Below are 19,916 nucleotides of genomic sequence, written 5' to 3' on the forward strand. Positions count from 1 at the left end.
ATTCTGACTTTAATATTAGGCACTAATGGTGGAAAATGAGCTTGCACAGATAAGATCTCATCTATAGATACTACTAGGTGTTTAGCAAATAGTGACTGCATCATTGAAGCAATCTAAAAACAGAAACAATAAACAGTTACAAAAATAAAAGGGGTAGAGGATTACATGAGATTCCAACTAAAAAAAAATCAATGTACAGATTAAGATAGATGCTAACTCATGATCTCAGGAAAAGCATCCAACACTTAAAGGCAGATGATGTCAGTGCCTTCCCTTTCACCAGTGCTTTTTTTGGTAGAGGTACTGGGCCATACCTAGTAGATCTTTCAGGGGTTATTCCTGGCTCTGAGCTCAGGAGCGGCCTGGTGGTACTCGGAGGACCATGTGATTCTGGGATCAAATCAAGGTTGGCTGCATATAAGGCAATGGACTTAACCCCTGTTAAGGATCTCTCAGAAGAATTCTTCCTTTGCAAATTACAGATCTGTTCTGATCTTTTCCAACCTGAAAACCTTTCTTGGGGGGCCTGAGAGACAATACAGAAGACAAGGCATTGCCTTGCTCATGGCTGATCTAAGCTTTGCAGGGTATGGACCAAAAAAAAAAACCAAACAAGCAAATTACCCCCCAAAACAAAACAAAACAAAACTTCCTCGGGTCTTACTATTTCCTCCACATTTTTGTCCAATCATTCTTAAATTTCACCAACAAAACTTCTTAATCCAAACCCTTTTTCAGGAATAAACCATTACTGTTTGTTTTTATTTTGGAGGGTGGGGGAGTCCCCATTTATTATCATCACTTTAAAAAAGCAAATTATCACTGACAAATTTAGAAAGCAGCCCCTTCCCCATATATTGCATTTCAAATATATAGATCTGTGTTTCCTTTCTCTCCCAGAAATTCATTTCAAGGGAAATTTCCATTATGTACATTATGCATCTTCCGCAGAGGCTGAGACCCAGAGAGCAGCATAATTCAAATGAACCTCAAGGCTTGGGGATGCTCTGGGCCAGCTCCTCATTAGAAGCCCCAGCATGGGGGCTGGGGAGCCCTGCACCAGGGTCTTCCAGGGAGAGCTGAAACGTTCAGATAAGTGAGTTCTGGGGAGCAGGGGTAGTGGCGGGCTCTGGCAGGCTCACCCCTGGGGGAGAGCAAAGAGAACAGACCGGGGAGTTCTGAGAGGCACGGGAGCGATCTAAACTCAGGGGGATGGAACCGAGTGAGCAGTGGCGGTAATTGAGTTTCAGTTACCTGCAGGGTGGTGAAATAAAGTGGCAGCTTCATCTGCCTGCCATGGGGGAAGTTTAGAGGTGTCCTTGGTATGCTCACGGTGCCATCCGTCACCCTTTCCCCGGGTTGGGTGACAGCACCATGCGGCGCATCCCAGGGACAGCCAGCGCTCCTGTGATTAGGGGCCCAGCAGCTCAGGAGCCTCTCCAGCAGGCCTGCCTCTGGGGGCTCCCCGCTTCCTCCGCTTCCTCCTCCGTCAGCAGGAAAGGCACATGGGCAGAATGAGCGCAGCCTGCAGTGGCCATCACCCAAACTCAAAGGCGTCTTTGAATGGCAGAGAGAAGCCCCGTTTTCCTTTGTGCCCAGCCCCGGGTTGGAAGCAGCGTCGGGTCACTTTTTGTGGGTCTGCACAAACGTGCCGACTGGCAGCGCGCCGTTCTTCACCTGAGCCCGGATTTCAGCTCGGTGCTTTAATGTGAAGACCAGGGCCCTCACCGTGCGCCGGTACGGCCCGTTAATGAGGCGGGAGCAGAGATGAAACGTTTCCCGTTCAATATTTTCAACCAGTAGGTGATCCATCTGAAAAACAGCAAAATTATCAAATTAGAGCCTTGCATTGCAACAGGATTAAAAGCCGGAGAGGCTGGAGCACTCTGCTCAGAGGCCTCCATTAATCAACTGAAATTCAAGGACATCTACTTCCTGTCACAAGAGAAACAGGAAGAGCAAATTAATTCCACCCTGGCAATTAAGGAACAAGGCCATGTGCTTTGTGACAGGGACCTCATTCACAACCCCTGCCGGGTGGTAATATTTGCCATTATAACAGGAAACTGGGCTGAACTAAGCAACGGGGACTGGGCCCTGTACTTTACCAACCAGGAAACGAAGACGAAGGATAATAAATCAGTATAACAGTTCATACTTTTTTTTTTATTTTGGGGGGCACAGTTTTAAAATGCCTTTTAACCCCTAGCAGCATTTTAGAAACACCGGGACTGGAGCCTAATATGTGTGCAGAGTGGTTTATAAATCACTTCTCACATTGAATGCTCACAACTCCTATGATCTCATTTTATAGATGAGAAAACAGGTTCAAAAGCAAAGGTTCAAGGTCTTAGTAACCATTACTAGGAAGCAGAGCCTAAAGTGCTTGGTTCCAAAGTTCAAGTTTCAGGGGCTGGAGGGATAGCACAGCCGGTAGAGCACAGGGCAGGGCACTTGTCTTGCACACAGCAGACCCGGATATGATCCTCAGTGTCCCATATAGCCCCCCAAGCCCACCTGGTATATTTCCTGAGTGCAAAACTAGGTGCAATCCCTGAGATTTGCCAGGTGTGGTCCCCAAACAAAACAAAAAATAAACAAATAAATAAACAAAGGTCAAGTTGTCTTTCCTTTCACAGTGCCAGCTACCCCCAATCTTCGAGATCCTGGCTGAGTGTGAAGAGACTGTGTTAGATCAGCTAAGTAGGACAGACCACAGTGATGGCACAATTGGGTGTGATCCAGCTCTAGCCCCCTAACCAAAGCAGAATACCGAGAAATTTCTCTACCAGCCCAGATGTGAGCCATGTTGTACTGCTGGTCAGAGGCCTCTCATCCCCCACCTTCTTTTATTGGTGGCTTTAGAGCCACATCTCATTGTGCTTTTTCTGGGTCTGTGCTCAAGGATCACTCCAACTCAACCTCAGGGGACTATATAAAGTGCAGATGATTGGCCCTGGGTCAATCACTATCAACTAGTCAACCACTGTCCTTCCTCTCTGGTCTACTTTCTTCTTTCTGCGCCCAGTTCCTAGTCAGCCCTCCACAGTTCTGATCACAGACAGCCTCTCGGCCTTCTTGTGCTCCACCTCAGCACCAGTCTGTACTTGCTTTCCTCTGCAAGGCGCCTTGCACATGGAAAACACATCACAATTTGTATGGCAAAGCTTAGCTTAAAATCAGGAAAGCAAAGAAGAAAACTCAAATAATTCAAAGACACAAACCTAGATTTGAGCAATCACAATGCCCCAAATTCCTCTTAATAGAATACTGGTCTTTTTATGTTTGTTTTCCCTGATAGTTGAGTACCTTAAAAGTGGGAAACAATTTTGTCTCTGAACCACATAGGCCCATAACACTGCCAGGAGCAACTTCCCAAGCACAGAGCTGGGAGCAGCCCCTGAGCTCTGCTGTTTGGTGTTCAAAAAGAAATAAGGAAATAAGGAGATAGTTCAAAGGGATGGGGTACATGTCTGGCATAGGCAATATTGAATCTGGTCCCTGGAACCAAAGCGATTCCTTCAGTAATGCTGAGTTCAGCTGGTGCCACCTTCCATTCCTCAGCAATACTGAATATGGCCCTCATGGTCCCCAGCACATAGTCTGAGAACATGGCATTGCTGGACCAGTGAACTGACAGGTCAACTGAGAGCGAGCCCAGTCCCCTAAGGCACTGCTGGAGAGGCCTTCCCCCTCTTAGGAAATATAAAATATAAAACAAGTTTCTCTCATTTTAATCCTTCCCAATCTGTAATGCCACTTATTCAAATATCTCTCCAGCACTTTCTAGGAATCAGGTTCTGTGCTTGGGCTGTGGAGAGGCAGCATATATGACAGTCATGGTCCAGGATGCTGTGCAGAGCACATCCACAGGAGACAGGAAGTGATCAGAGAATGAGTGCTTAGAAAGACAGAAACGAGGGCTAGACACAGAGTTTCAGTTGGGGGGGGGGGGCAGAGAGATAACACAGTGGTAGGGCATTTGCCTTGAACAAGGCCGACCTGGGACAGACCCAGGTTCAATCTCCGGCATCCCATATGGTCTCCCAAGCCTTCTGGGATTTCTGAGCGTAGAGCCAGGAGTAACCCCTAAGGTGTGACCCCTGCCCCCCCAAATGAGTTTCAGTCAAGGGACCCCAGCTCAGAGACACTGCCTGTCTTGGGTGGAAATGGTGTGACAAGAAGCCAGGAGAATGAAACAAACAGGCTCTGGCCAAGGGCAGCAGGTGCTTGCACTGTGATAATTCAATGCACTGTACTTATACCTTTATGCACTTTTCTGCATATGACTAGAATTTTGTTTAAAAAGAACATATCTGGGGCCAGAGAGATAGCTCAGCAGTAAGGCGTTTGTCTTGCATGCAGAAGGACGGTAGTTCGAATCCCGGCATCCTATATGGTCCCCCGAGCCTGCTGGGGGCGATTTTTGAGCGTAGAGCCAGGAGTAACCCCTGAGTGCTACCAGGTATGACCCCAAAAAATAACATACTCAAACAGAAAAAAAATTGCTTGTCATTTGATAAAATGCTTTTTTGAAGGCTGGAGCGATTGTACAGCAGGTAGAGTGTTTGCTTTGCATAAGGCTCACCCAGGTTTAATCCCCAGCATCTCATATGGTCTTGCAAGATCACCTGGAGTAATTCCTGAGTGCCTGAGCCAGGAGTAACACCTGAGCAGTAGCCAGGTGTGGCCCGAACTGCCCCTCCCAATAAAAGCCTTTTTATTTTTTGGTTACAATCTGGCACTGCTCACAGATCTGTGCTAAGGGCCATTTCCAGGGTGTTCAGCCAACTAGGAATCGAATCCTGACCTCCCACATGCAATACAAACTATTTTTACAGCTTTGATCAAATGTTAAAAAAAAGAAAAAGAAAGAATCTTGGAAGGAAGAAAAAAAAAGAATTGCAAATAGGGAACCGACAGGACAGAGAAAAATCCAGGTGCAGACATGGGGCAGAGGGGAGTGGAATTAATAGAGGTTTTGAGAGGCAGTGCCTGACTGCCTCCTGGGATGTGCTGGACTGAGTGGACTCTGGCTTTATACCAGGACATGAGCTACTATGGCCAGCAAGCACCATGGGGACGGACACCACACTAGCCTCAGACTCGAGGCTCCCTCCTCCCAGGCTCCTTTGGGAGACAAGCATTTGTCTAGCAATCCTTTAAGAGGTGCCTCAGGTCACAGTGGGAATCCTCCCAGACTATTTAGGAATCCCTTTAATGTAATGGGCCAGAAAAAAGTCTGACTGCTTAGGGTTCCTTTGGGGTTGAGTGGTTTTTAAGGAAAGGAGATGTGGGCAAAGTGGGCCCTGGCCACTCCACTGAAGTACAGAGTGTGGGCTTGGAGAGTGTCCTAGTATGTGTACAACAGAACTCTCAGGGCAGCAATATTTGCTCCCTGGCTTCCAGGTCTCCACAATCTAGTAGGAAGAGCACATGAACACAAAAAGCCTGAGGTTTTCGGGATAGATGTTCCACCAAGTTATATGACAATACAAGGAAACAAGCACTTAACATTCTCTGATTTAACCCCAGCACCACATTGGTAACTCCAGAAAAACCAGGCACAACTCTTGAACTACTCTTAGCTCAGGCCCAAAATGAGGCCCAAATTGCCCTTTCACTCCTACCAAAACATGTAAATCACAAGGGAAAATAATTCATCATGCAAAATCATGTAGAACAAGCTTATTGGATGACAGTTTCACTGAGACTCTGACAAGGAAGATCCTCTGAGACACATCTGAAAGAACAGGCAGAGCTGGAACAGAGAGGCTTTCAGGGCTTCAGGACTGATTTGGGGACCTCTCCTGTCTCTCATGCTCTGCCTGGTCTTTTTCTCATACGTTCTACTCCTCCCTGGTTGCCTTATTCTCCTTTCTAATGACCTTATTCCTCCCTGTCTTTTTTTTTTTTTTTTTTTTTTTTTTGGTTTTTTGGGCCACACCCGGCGGTGCTCAGGGGTTACTCCTGGCTGTCTGCTCAGAAATAGCTCCTGGCAGGCACGGGGGACCATATGGGACACCGGGATTCGAACCAACAACCTTTGGTTCTGGATCGGCTGCTTGCAAAGCAAACGCCGCTGTGCTATCTCTCTGGGCCCTATTCCTCCCTATCTTACGTTTGCCCCCATGGTTTCTGCTTCCAACGCTCCTTCAAGCTCCCTTCTGCTTCAGCACTCCCACTGTTGTTTGCTTAGCACTCTCAAATTCACAGGGCCCAGTGCCACATAATCTGGTTTGTGCTTCCATATCTATTTGTCGCTCTGAGCTGAGTCCAGCGCTGCCAGTTATCCAAGTTTGCTTCTAGCAGGGGTAGGGGTGATACAAACATGACCTCATGAGCATCCCAGACCAGGGAAATCAAGTAGTGATGTTGGCTACACTGGGAAACACTTTAAGACAAGGCCTTCTCTGAAAGTTTGCCTTAAGTGCAGAACTTCTATTTTGTTTTTTAGTTTGTTTGTTTGTTTTTTATTGGTGGGGGGCACATACAGTGTTGCTCAGGGGTTACTCCTGGTTCTGTGCTCAGAAGTCTCTCCTGGCAGGCTTGGGGGACCATATGAGATGCTGGAGATAGAACCTGGGTTGGCCAAGGGCAAGGCAAATGCCCTAGTTGCTGTGCTATCGCTCCAGCCCCCAGAACTTCTGTTTTATCGTACTCTTATTTATTGATGGATTTCAGAAAATTGAGAGCCCTTTTAGAGCTGATACCATGTAGGATCTATTTCTAAATTTCCCATGCTGGGGGCTTGAAGGAATCTCCAGGGGGCTTCAAGTACCTGCCTTTAAAGTATATGCACATGAGTTCAAATCCCTGGGGTTCACATGAGCCTATTAATATGTAGCTCTTCTGTTCTCTGTGACCCTTGGCACCACGAATGATTTCTAATTGCAACATAACCAGAAGTATGAAAGTATCACAAAAGGGAGGTATGATTCCCCAGTCAGCAATACATCTAAGAAGGATGTCCAAGGGTCAGGAAGAGGGACCTCTGGTGAGCACCCCAACTATAAGTGTGTACCTGAACTAAGAACACAGCTACCCATTAGCACAGGCTAACAACACCACCTCAGTAAGCACTGCAGCTGAGAGTGTGAGCACTGCAGCCTGCTATACAACCCCTTTACAAGCACCACAGCTAAAAATGTGCAAGCACCATAGTCAGGCACCTGACTGACCAGGCACCCCTGATCACTGTAATGGCAACTACTGTAACACCAATAATAGTGAATTAAAAATATACATACACAAATAGTAATAATTTTTAAATATAGTTAAAAATTCCTGGGGCCGGGTAGGTGGCGCTGGAGGTAAGGTGTCTGCCTTGCAAGCGCTAGCCAAGGAAGGACCTCGGTTCGATCCCCCGGCGTCCCATATGGTCCACCCAAGCCAGGGGCGATTTCTGAGCACATAGCCAGGAGTAACCCCTGAGCGTCAAACGGGTGTGGCCCAAAAACCAAAAAAAAAAAAAAAAAAAAAAAAAATTCCTCATGCTCAGCATAAGTGCTGGCACATGCACATAGGAAGTGCTCAGGAAATATGCCACATCAATCAATGTCCTTCACCCCCATGTATATTGCCAGATCTTTCAATACCATTCTTTATACACAGAAAAAATATGAACTATAAATTTACTATTATATCCTGGGACCATAGCCACATTAACTTTTATGTATGCATAATTCCAGAAAAATAATTTTGCGAGAACTGTATAAAAGCTTCTCCTGAAAACCATTCGGAACTTGCTCTTCAGGCCTGCATTCTCCCATCAACATGTATCTTACTTGTTGTCTTTGATGCTTCTTTGCTTGTCTCTTTCTACTCTGGAGAAGCTCCTGTTCTTTCTAGAACATGTACTTCTTTCTTTCTCTCTCCTCACATCTTCCTAAATAAGTTTCTTTCTTTCTTTTTTTTTTTTTGGTTTTTGGGCCACACCCGTTTGACGCTCAGGGGTTACTCCTGGCTTTGCGCTCAGAAATCACTCCTGGCTTGGGGGGGACCATATGGGACGTGGGGGGATTAAACCACGGTCCGTCCTTTGCTAGCACTTGCAAGGCAGACAGACACCTTACATCTAGCGCCACCTCTCCGGCCCCCCTAAATTAGTTTCAATAAAAAATTTCTTCACTCTTTCTCTCTCTCATACATGCTATTATTGTGAATGCAATACTAGTTACTAAAATCCTAATCCTTTTAGAAAGTCAAGTTCATGCAGTCTCTTCAATAAAACCTTCCCAGATTCCCCTATCAGATCTCACTGTCCTATCCTATGTGTCCACACCACTTGCTAGTTCCTCTACTTCAGAAAAACTTCCTCCTGCCTCATATTACTTAGTCACTTACCAGGAGATGGGAGCTTTCTTAGGAAAGAGACTACATTTGTGTCAGGACTTTCCCCGACACTTGTAATGGTGGTACTTAAATATCTGTTGAACTGAAGAGCCACTGGAATCAAACTTTGTGTGAGTTTCTCAACAGCAAGACAGGATTTGTACATATCTACCTGCACTCCCTTTGACCACCTGAATACATTTATGAGAGAGTTGGTCAAAGCCAGAGGTGCAGTCTGAGGCCATTAAACAAAGGAAAAACTAGCAGTCCCATATGGGGACGTACCCCTGACCTGGATCTCATTAGCACCATCTGACAACCAACTGGGCCAACCAGCCAGTGCTTCATAACTCTTAATGATACAGGCTCACTTTGAGAATCAGGTTCATTTTTTTAATGACATAATAGGAAAATGATCACAGGCCATGAGGTAGGAAGGAGAGTGGATAATGAGGAAGGGGAAGTAAGAGAATGACACCGCAGGGGATGTTCATATGAGGAAAGATCTAAAAGACATCGAAGAACAAAGACGATCTGGAAGGGAGAAACTAAAGGGGAATGGAACCTGGGTTTCAACAATGGAGTTTTTATTCATCTGTCCCATTATTCCAAGAACAAGGAAACAGCCCATGAATCTGGAAAGCAAGATCTGTAGAGTAATAAAGAGATGCACCTTTGGGCTTTGTATGTCTGTTCTTCATCTGTGGCTTTTATTAACTAAAGGATGCAACCAAAACAAATAATAAGGAAAACTTTTTGGAGGGTCTACAAAAAATATAATGAGTGCATTTGCAAAAATACATGCTAGGATCAAATTGTAAAAGTGTTTTAAGTTGCTGGGTCAATAACTCACCCAACAGTTTACTACTGTCTGGTAAAGACCGCCTAAGGAGACCGTATATCTGCTCTGAATGCACTAAACACTGGTTATTGTCAAAGACCTGATAGCGGATTCGATGGCTCACTGATTCACTCTAATATGAAAAGGTTTCAGATGATAGGTGCGAGGAATTAACTTTTATGTGTTTGTATTCATATTTTCTGACACATGAACTGATAAAAAAAATACTACCAAATGTTGTTTATGGAAAGAAAGCAGGTTGATTTTTTTCTGGAGGGGTGCTAAGGAAGACAGTAAGATGCATACTTTTAAGTTTTAAAATTTACTCTTTGGGAACAAAAGCACTCAACTATGCTTAATCTGATTTTTCCCCCAATTATGTTGGAGGACACTAACAAATGTATCACTTTTTTTTTTGGTTTTTGGGCCACACCGGGTGGTGCTCAGGGGTTACTCCTGGCTTATCTGCTCAGAAATAGCTCCTGGCAGGCACAGGGGACCATATGGGACGCCGGGATTCGAACCAACCACCTTGGGTCCTGGATCTGCTGCTTGCAAGGCAAACACCGCTGTGCTATCTCTCTGGCCCCATGTATCACTTTTTTAACTTTGCTTTGTAACACTTGAGTGCTTACCACTTGATGTGCCATTTAAAGGATAATTAATGGATAAACTAAAAGGATAATTATTATGGAGTTTAATATAGCAGGCAAACTGCTCATTAATCCTTACAAGCATAGTTTCATTATTATCATTTACTTAAAAAGATATCATGGGGAACTGGTATTTACCACCACATTAACTACATATTATATACCCATGCTCTATGTTTCTGCATTAATTTTGGCATATTAAAAATGATTTAAAATGTCAAATAGAAAGCCTTGTTGGCCAATCGATACTTTGGAAAACAAAACTTACAACCATCAAAGTTTTTTCCTCTCTTCCAAGGGTTTACTGTTTATTTACAACATATCAGTTAGCAAACATTAAAGTTCTAAATGCAAAAAAATATAGATATATGTAAAAAGATATATAACATGGCAGTTCCTGATATTGATCATGATTAAGGAGATAACACAAATATAAATAATTATGTCAGTTTTCTGCAATGTTATTTAAATAATCAATAAAAATAGCTTATGGAACATTTGGCATATAATTTGTTCTTAATAAAGCTGGGATAATAGACCTTTCCAGCATTCATTTAAAAAGCTAAAGTAATTTAACAAAAAGAAAATGTACTAAAATGTTAACAAGATTATATCTGGGTGATAGATTTAAAGGTGATTCCATTTTTCCTTTCTCATCTTCTATCATGTTTGTTTTTAAAAGCTCAAAACTTAGGGCCAGAGTGACAGCATAGTAGGTAGGGTGTTTGCCTTGCATACAGCCAACCAGGTTTCAATCCATGGCATCCCATCTGGTCCCTTCACCCCTCCCTCACCCGACCTGCCAGGAATGATTTCTAAGCTCAGAAGCAGGAGTAACCCCTGAGCACTGCTGGGTGTGGTCACCAAACCAAACCAAACAAAACAAAACAAAAAACTAAAACCCAAAGTTGAGGGGCTAGCAAGAGAGAGTACCATGATAAAGGCACTTGTGTTGACACCTGGCTGAACTGTATTCTAATCCCTGGTATTCTATAAAGTCCCACCAAGCCCCACCAGAAGTGATTCTTGAGTGAGAGCCAAAAGTAATCCTGGAGCATCGCTGAGTGTGGTTTCCAAAACAAAAACAAAAAACACTCAAAATTTTGTTTTAAGTTTTTGGTTTTGTTTTTGGCCACACCTGATAATGCACAGGGGTCACTCCTGGCTCTGCATTCAGAAATCACTCCTGGTGGTGTTTGGGGGGGACATATAGGATGCTAGGGATTGAACACTCAAGTAGGCAGTATGTAAGGCATGTGTCCTATCCACTGTACTATGGCTCCAGCCAACACTGAAAGTTTTATTTTGAAAAGGCAAATAGGCTTGATAACAGCAACAATTTGCTTTCAGGACAGGGCTCCCTGCATTGCCACCTAATGGTGAGATGAAACCAGAAGATGCTCCGTGTTACCCTGACTTTGACATAAGATCTGTACAAAAATCAGGATCTCTTAACTTCAGAAACCTGACCTCAACAATCGCAATTGTAAAGAACTTTTACTGGGACCAGAGAAAGACTTTGGGGTTAGACAACTTAGTATGCATGGAGCCTTTAGTTGATCTTATGCCAGGATACTTCATGGGTAAGGTCTCCCTGTGTTTAGGCCAAAGGTTTTTCCTTTCTATTTCCCCAATATTTTGCTGTGCCTATGCAAACAAACAAACAAACAAACAAAAACAAAAAGCCTGCTCCTCCACATTCTTCCCTTTTATAATTGGATTTTTTTTTTTTTTTTTGGTTTTTGGTTTTTGGGTCACACCCAGCAGTGCTCAGGGGTTCCTCCTGGCTCTACAATCAGAAATCACTTCTGGTAGGCTCGGGGGACCATATGGGATGCCAGGATTCGAATCACCGTCCTTCTGCATGCAAGGCATGCTCTACATTCATGCTATCTCTCCGACCCCTATAATTGGATTTTTAAATCTCTTGCCTTTTAAATTGGGACTCCCACCTTTTTCATAGAACCTTGGGGCACGATTACTTTATTTTACCACATATTCCCACATTTTTGTATAAAACTAAGAAAGGATCAAAGGCCAGGGGCCAAGTGGTCTTGGATGCATTGGCAGGGAAATAAATAAGGACAGAACTAAATATCCAAGCCAAAGTCAACAATAATAGAATCAAGGGATCTAAACTTTAACAATCTAAACTTAAAGGGGCCCATTATTCTGGCAGGCCAGGGGGCAAAGGGTAGTAGTATGCACTCTGGGGCCATTGGTAGAGGGAGGTTGACACTGGTGGTGGGAAGGGCTTTGACTCATTGTATATCTCAAATTCAATTATATAAGGATTCTGCTGATGTCAATTGTTTTAATAAAATAAAATTTTAAAAAATAATGCAACATGTTGAGATAGAGATGGAGTCAAAACCTGAACAATAGCAACCAAAATAATAATAAAAAAAAAAGACCTCTACTGGGGCCGGAGCAATAGCACAGCAGTAGGGCATTTGCCTTGCATGTGGCTGACCCAGGACAGATCTGGGTTCGATCCCCAGAACCCCAAAGTGTCCCCCAAGCCAGGAGCAATTTATTTATTTAGTTTTTTGGTTTGGGTCACACCCAGCAGTGCTTAGGGGTTACTCCTGGCTCTACGCTCAGAAATTGCTCCTGGCAGGCTCGGGGGACACTATGGTATGCTGGGATTCGAACCATTATCCATCTGCATGCAAAGAAAATGCCCTACCTCCATGCTATCTCTCTGGCCCAGCCGGAGCCATTTCTGAGCACATAGCCAGGAATAAGCCCTGAGCATCACCAGGTGTGGCCCCCAAACCACCACCAAATAAACAAAAAGAACCTCTACTACCAAAAAGAAAAAGTCAACTGGAGAAACAAACAAACAAAAAAAGCAAATAGGGGTCAGAGTGGTAGCACAGTAGTAGGGTGTTTCCCTTGCATGCGGCCAACCTGGGATGGACACCGGTTTGATCCCCTGTATTCTATATGGTCCTCTGAGCCTACCAGGAGCAATTTCTGAGTACAGAGACAGGAGTAGCCCCTTAAGCACCATTGGATATGGCCCAAAAACCCTATTGCCCCCCCCCCAAAGCAAATAATGTGCCATGTCTACCTGCCTTTATTTTGTGCAAAAATAATTGAGAAGAAAAAATTAAAACATTTTTCAGAGAATATAGTAACAAATCTAGTATTTAAACCATATTTCTGAATTGCTTCTCTTGTTAATAATAAATGACTCTTTAAGGACACTTAAAATTGAGAGCAAGAAAACATGAGGTCAGATGTCTGATTTTTCCAGAGTACTAAGTGGTCCATAAGAATTGTTAGGTGGGGCCAGGAGAGATAGCACAGCAGCGTTTGCCTTGCAAGCAGCCGATCTAGGACCTAAGGTGGTTGGTTCTAATCCCAGTGTCCCATATGGTCCCCCATGCCTGCCAGGAGCTATTTCTGAGCAGACAGCCAGGAGTAACCCCTGAGCAACACCGGGTGTGGCTCAAAAAGCAAAAAAAAAAAAAAAAAAAAAGAATTGTTAGGTGATTATATTAATATTATTGTTAGTGAGCAAGAAACTTTCAACATGTGTACCTTCAATTATTCGTATCATCTGAACAGTTGGCTATAAAGATTAATGTAATTTCTAGCAAATTGACTTGAACTAAAGTTAGGACCTGAAGCAATAGTACAGCAGGTAGAGTTTTTGTCTTGCAACAACAAAACAAAACAAAACATGACAAGAACTAGCAATAGGACCAGGTAGATAGTTCAAAGAGCTAGTACATGATTTATAGTGAATGAAATTGTGGTTTGACCCCCAGCACTTCATTATGACCCATGAGCACCCAGTTAGAAATTTCTGAGTATCACCAGGTATGGTCCCAAGTAAAAAAAGTTTAAATGAAGGTATATTAGTATTCACAAAAAATGGGGAAGTAGAGTCTTTTTAATGGCACAGATATTCCATAATAGAATTCAACCCAGAATTTTGCTTTGATAGGGAAAAATGTTCAGTGTAAAGGAAGTACCATTCAAGTGATTTCCAATTAGCAGGCTTATATTATTACTCTTTTTTTTTTTTTTTTTTTGGTTTTTGGGCCACACCCGGCGGTGCTCAGGAGTTACTCCTGGCTGTCTGCTCAGAAATAGATCCTGCAGGCACGGGGGACCATATGGGACACCGGGATTCGAACCAACCACCTTAGGTCCTGGATCGGCTGCTTGCAAGGCAAATGCCGCTGTGCTATCTCTCCGGGCCCATATTACTACTCTTTATAATGGTCTATTTATTCTTCCCATACTCTGAGGTAAAATTATAATTCTCATTCAGAACTTATAAACCTCATTTTACAGATAAATACAATCAAGACTCAGAAATGTTAAAGGATTTGTCTACAGTCCACTACATTACAGATACTCCTCGCTTAATGACCAAGTTCTGTTTCAATGACTTGGTCGTTAAGTGAATTGGTCGTTAAGTGAGGAACTGCATGTACTGTCTATACAATAGTACAGTATATGCATAGTACTTGACAACACAGTATTCTGAATAAGTAAAATAACGAGAAAGATCAAACTGAAAACTTCCACTTGTTTTAATTTGCATAGGTTCTGTAATTTACATAGTACTGCAATGTATTACAGAACATAAAGTTAGTAAAGTAGGTACATTAAAGCACCAAAAACCACAGTACTGTACTGTAGAGTGAACAAGATGGAAAAAGGATATTTAAAATAAAATAAAATAACAGTGAAGAGATGGTCATAAGTGCGAGTGGTTGCTAAACAGGTAAGTTGTTAAGCGAGGAGTATTTGTATATAACGACATACTTGGAGTCAGGGTTTATTGTGTTTTGTTATGTCTGGAATGATACCTGCAGTGCTTAATGGCTTTTCTGGCTCTGTGTTAGGGGTCATTCCAGATGGTGTTCAGGGGACCATGCAGTGTTGGAGACTGAAATTAGGTCAACCACATGTTTTTATTTAAGTTATTGATTGATTGGTTTTTGGGCCACACCAGGCAGTGCTCAGAGGTTACTCCAGGCTCTGCGCTCAGAAATTACTCCTGGCAGGCTCAGGGGACCATATGGGATGCCAGGAATCAAACAGGGTCCATGCCAGGTCAGCAGCATGCAAGGCAAATTGCCCTACTACTGTGCTATCTCTCTGGCCCCCAACCTCATGTAAAGTATGTGCTCATACTTTTATCGGTGGTTATTCCAGATTCAACCCCCTTCTAAGCCATCTCTTCAGACCTGAGCTATGTTTTGAATTCAGGTCTGCTTAGATCCAAAGCCTACATTCCTTCTACATTATCTTTCTACACATTTCTATACCCCAGAATGTTTGCAAATCAGAATTCTTGCAGAAATACCAGTTAAAATAAAGGCATAGCAACAAGACTAGGGAAGCTCATTATTAAAATATGAGGTTCACTTATCTGCACTCTACCGGGGCATTACCTCTAATTCCAGGGCCTCCGAGAGTAATTTTTGGGCATTCTTCCTTAAGGCCTCTGTTTTAGGATCACTTCGGACTTCAATAGAAGGCTTATCCAAATGTTGTTCAATGAAAGTTCTCCACTCAGTATAAACTTCTTTGGCAAGACAAGCGACTTCTGAGTCTGAATGTTTACGCATTTTATTCACTGTGTGACCTGGAATAAGAAAATAAAACAAAATGAAAAAAGAAAAAAACCCCACAATTTCTCTGTCTTCTTTAAAAAGTACAGGATTAAACACATTTGCGTGGTGACTTTCTAGACACCAATTTAGATGCCACTGTGTATCTGAAGCCACCTAATGTTCAGAAACAAAACAAGTAACAGAATGGCCAACTAACAACATGAGCTTACTAAGCTTTCTGACAATGATTCAATGACCTCATTGAGAGATATTATAGTTTTCTTGCTGCTGTACTCTTTCTTCTTTTTTTCTTTTTAATAATTTCCCACTTACCCAGAAACAAATGTATAATGATCAACTATGTCAACTGTGTGATACATGGTTTTTAAATAAAGTAATTTATATTAAAAAAGTCTACAAAAAGATTTAGAAAATTATATACCTAAGATTGCAACGACTTTTTTTTGTGGGGGGATCACACCCGGCAGCGCTCAGGGGTTACTCCTGGCTCTATGCTCAGAAATCTCTCCTGGCAAGCTCAGGGGACCATATGAGATGCTGGGATTCGAACCACCGTCCTTCTGTATGCAAGGCAAACACCCTACAATAATGCTATCTCTCCGGCCCCTTGTTTTGTTTTTTGGGGGAGCTATACCCTGGCCCTGTAATCAGAAATCGCTCCTGTCAGGCTTGAAGGCCCATATGTAATGCAAGAGATCAGGTTGGCAGCCTACATGGCAAATGCTTTACCCACTGTGCTATTGCTCTGGCCCCAGTATAGACTTCTGTACAGACAATCATTTCTCAAAGCCTGAGCTAACAAGATAATCATTAGGAGAAGGATCACTAGACTAATGTAATTGTTTTTGTTTGTTTGTTTGTTTTTGGTCCACACCTGGTGACGCTCAGGGCTTACTCCTGGCAATGCGCTCAGAAGTCACTCTTGGCCTGGGAGACCATATGGGACGCCAGGGATCGAACCGAGCTCTGTTCTGGGTCAGCCGCGTGCAAGGCAAGTGCCCTACCACTGTGCTACTGCTACGGCCCTAGACTAATATGATTCTTATATAATAGAAGCCTGATTAACATAACTCTTAAAACTACCAATGCACCAACTCCTATATTCAAAAGTTGTAATATGGCTGGAGAGATAGTACAACCAATAGTGTGCTTGCTTTGTATGTGACCAATCTGGATTCAATCTCTGACACCTCATATGGACCCCCAAGCTCTACAGGCTCTACTCCTGAGAACAGAGTCAAGAATAAGCCCTGTCTAGGTGAGGGCCCCTTCCCCCCAAAAAAAGTCACAATTAAAAAAATAAATGAATCAGGTGGAAGGATGTGGCTCAGAGGTAGGACACATTCCTTGTGGCCTGAGGCTGAGAGTCTGGTCCCAGCACTGATCCTATGCTGAGTGTGACCGCCCACAGCACTGCTGCCTTTGGTTCCTATGCAAGAACCCAAGGGATGGCATGCCACAACTTCGAAGTCATGGGCACTGCAACCAAGTGAGTCCCAGTGAGCAACACAAGCAAATGTGTGAATCCTGGTCTTGGCTGCCACAAAACTACCAACAGTAATATCACCAATAAAAGGATGAGAAAGGGGAAAACCAAAAAGGAATCATGCATTTATCTTATGTTATATTTGGGGTGAGGGCATATATTATAATTCAGAACAACCAAATAACCTTAGTATTTTTTTTGTTGTTGTTTTTGTTTTTGTTTTTGGGCCACACCTGGCAGTGCTCAGGGGTTACTCCTGGCTGTCTGCTCAGAAATAGCTCCTGGCAGGCACGGGGGACCATATGGGACACTGGGATTTGAACCAACCACCTTTGGTCCTGGATCGGCTGCTTGCAAGGCAAACTCCGCTGTGCTATCTCTCCGGGCCCATAACCTTAGTATTGAGGAAATATTTTTTTTTTGGCCACACCTGATGACGCTCAGTGGTTACGCCTGGCTATGCACTTAGAAATCGCTCCTGGGGGGCTGGAGTGGTGGTGTAGAACGATAAGGCATCTGTCTTGCTGGCACTAGCCTAGGACTGACTGCGGTTCCATCCCCTATCCCCTGGCATCCCATATGGTCCCCCAAGCCAGTAGTGATTTCTGAGTGCATAGCCAGGAGTAACCCCTTAGTGTCACTGGGTGTGGCCCCAAAACAGAAACAAAAACAAACAAACAAAAAAAGAAATTGCTCCTGGCTCTTTGGGGACCATATGGGATGTTGGGAGATGGAACTGCGGTCTGTCCTAGATTAGTGTGTGCAAGGCAAACACCCTACTGCTTTCGCCATGGCTCCGGCACCTGAGGAAATGTTTTTTATTTGGTGTTTGTTGACAGGTTGTTTTTGTTTGTTTTTAGGCCATACCCAGTGGTGTTCAAGGATTATACCTGGCTCTTGGGGTCTATATGGTCCTTGGGGACCATATGAGGTGCTGTGGATTGAGCCTGGGACAGTTGCATGCTAGGCAAGCGCCCTACCACTGTACTATATCTCCAGCCCCAAAGGAATGTTCTTTATTTGGCTTATAGATGTGAAAAGATGGATGGGACTAAATAAAAAATTTTTATAGTCCAGGATGCAGCTGATAATCAGTGGCACTGGCTGAGGAAAGCACCTCACAGCACTCTTGAACCCTCTTCCCAAGGAAAACAGAAACAGCATCTAACTAGTCATTCCAAACTAACTTCCAATTGATAGAAAACACAAAAGTCAGAAGAAGCAGTTAAGTTACATCATGAGGAAACAGGATAATCTAAATTGGGGGACATTCATTTGACAGGGCAAGACGCAGTGTTTTTAACAGTCACTGGAACTTTTTCAAAAGGAGGCAAGAAGAGACATTATTAAGGATTAAACAAGTGAGACCAAATTGCCAAATGTGATGCATAATCCAAATTCTAATAGAAATAAACCAACAACTAAATGTTTTGAGATAAACAAGGATATTAAATTGCATCAGGTAATTAATTTTGCAAAGCAGGACCACAGTGCTTTGTGGTTATATGAGGAATACCTATATTCAAGGCTGCATACTGAAGTACGCAGAGATGAAATGACAAGAGGTCTAAGGTTCTGCTCGAAAACCCTCCAGTGTACTGCAGGCAGGGCTCTTACCCTGCATGTGGCCACCCCAGGTTCAATTTCTGGTACTCCATATGGTATCCCAAGCCCTGCTGGGGTAATCCCCCAAACAAAACAAAACAAACCAGAAAAGTAAAATTCTCCAGTAACCAAACCCAAGTACAAATAAGGCCAAGGGGGTTTATGTGGGACAAAAGTCTCAAGAGTCCTTGAATTTAGGTAAAGGTATATGTTTGTTATACAATTCTCCTCATTTGCCTATATTTTTGAGATTTATGGCAAAAAGAGGAAAGGGTATAAAATATAGGAGTGGATTTCTTAGCTAAAATTAAATATATAAAGATTGAGGGATTGTTTTGCTGTAAAGCATATGCATAAGACTGAATTTGATTCCTGGCACTGCCTCCCATGCCGGAGAGCACTGCTATCTCTAGCATATTATGAGTATGCATATGTTTGTGTGAGCATCACAGCTAAAAGGCATATGATTAGTACAAGCACTGCAAACTGAACCTAAGTCAGCTGTATACATAGTAAACACCTTATCCATCATACTATCTCTCTCTGGCCCCCACAAAAGCTTTCTTATAGGATTGGAGCGATAGCACAGTGGTAGGGTGTTTGCCTTGCACGTGGCTGGCCCAGGATGGACTTGGGTTTGATTCCAAGCATCCCATATGGTCCCCTGAGTCTGCCAGGAGTGATTTCTGAGTGCAGAGCCAGGAGTAACCCCTGAGTGCCACCAGATGTGGCCCAACCCTCCCCCAAAAAGCTTTATTATGTCAGCAATAGTCAGTCAGACTACAAAGTGTGGGGGGGGGAAATACAGCTTAACCTGTGGAAATGACATCCACTTCAGTCCCTCTCTTTCCCCTCTGCCACAGGCATGCTCTCCCCTTACTCTCATCCTCATCCCATGGCCCCTTAACTGTCCTCCACACAGGTGCCCAAGTGGCTTTTATTAAACTTTAGCAATCTCTCTCTCCTGAGAGTGATATTTCTAAAACATAAATCCAATCATTTCACTCCTCCATTTAATCTTCCAATTTCAATCCAAACCCTGCCTCATTCCACAAATCCCTTCACAGGCTGCTACCCTCCCACCAACTTTCCAGCTCCATTGCCAGCTCGTCTCCCATGGTCCTCTGGTTGCCAGTGACCTGCCATTCCTCAAAGGTCCTGACTTGTTCCTGTCTCTCCCTTTGAACACATATGCCTGCAAACATGAAGCTGCCTGGAGCTCCCTTTCTGCCTTTCATCTGGGTCATCTGTCATCTCTTCTGTCCAGAAGACCCACATCAGCATCCCTATCTTCCAATAGATGTGCTTCCCTTCATCACAGTAACTAGTATGATTAGTTGGCCAGGGCTCCCCATTGTCCAAAAAACCATCTCTAGCAGAGCACAGTGGCAGGT

General features: G+C 43.5%; 1 protein-coding gene across 1 annotated transcript in view; it reads right to left on the minus strand.

Annotated features, from left to right (window-relative positions):
* Window positions 1-754: 754 nt before the first annotated feature.
* TCEANC2 (transcription elongation factor A N-terminal and central domain containing 2) overlaps window positions 755-19,916 on the minus strand; it is a 59,184-nt gene continuing 40,022 nt past the window's right edge. Inside the window, exons 3-4 of the mRNA XM_049775049.1 lie at window positions 15,249-15,442; window positions 755-1,812 (exon numbers count right to left, since the gene is read on the minus strand). Of these exons, the coding sequence (XP_049631006.1) occupies window positions 1,624-1,812; window positions 15,249-15,442 (383 nt within the window). The 3' untranslated portion in view covers window positions 755-1,623. The remainder of the gene's footprint in view (window positions 1,813-15,248; window positions 15,443-19,916) is intronic.

Source organism: Suncus etruscus, chromosome 6 (genome assembly GCF_024139225.1).
Source record: "Suncus etruscus isolate mSunEtr1 chromosome 6, mSunEtr1.pri.cur, whole genome shotgun sequence".
NCBI classification, from domain to species: domain Eukaryota; kingdom Metazoa; phylum Chordata; class Mammalia; order Eulipotyphla; family Soricidae; genus Suncus; species Suncus etruscus.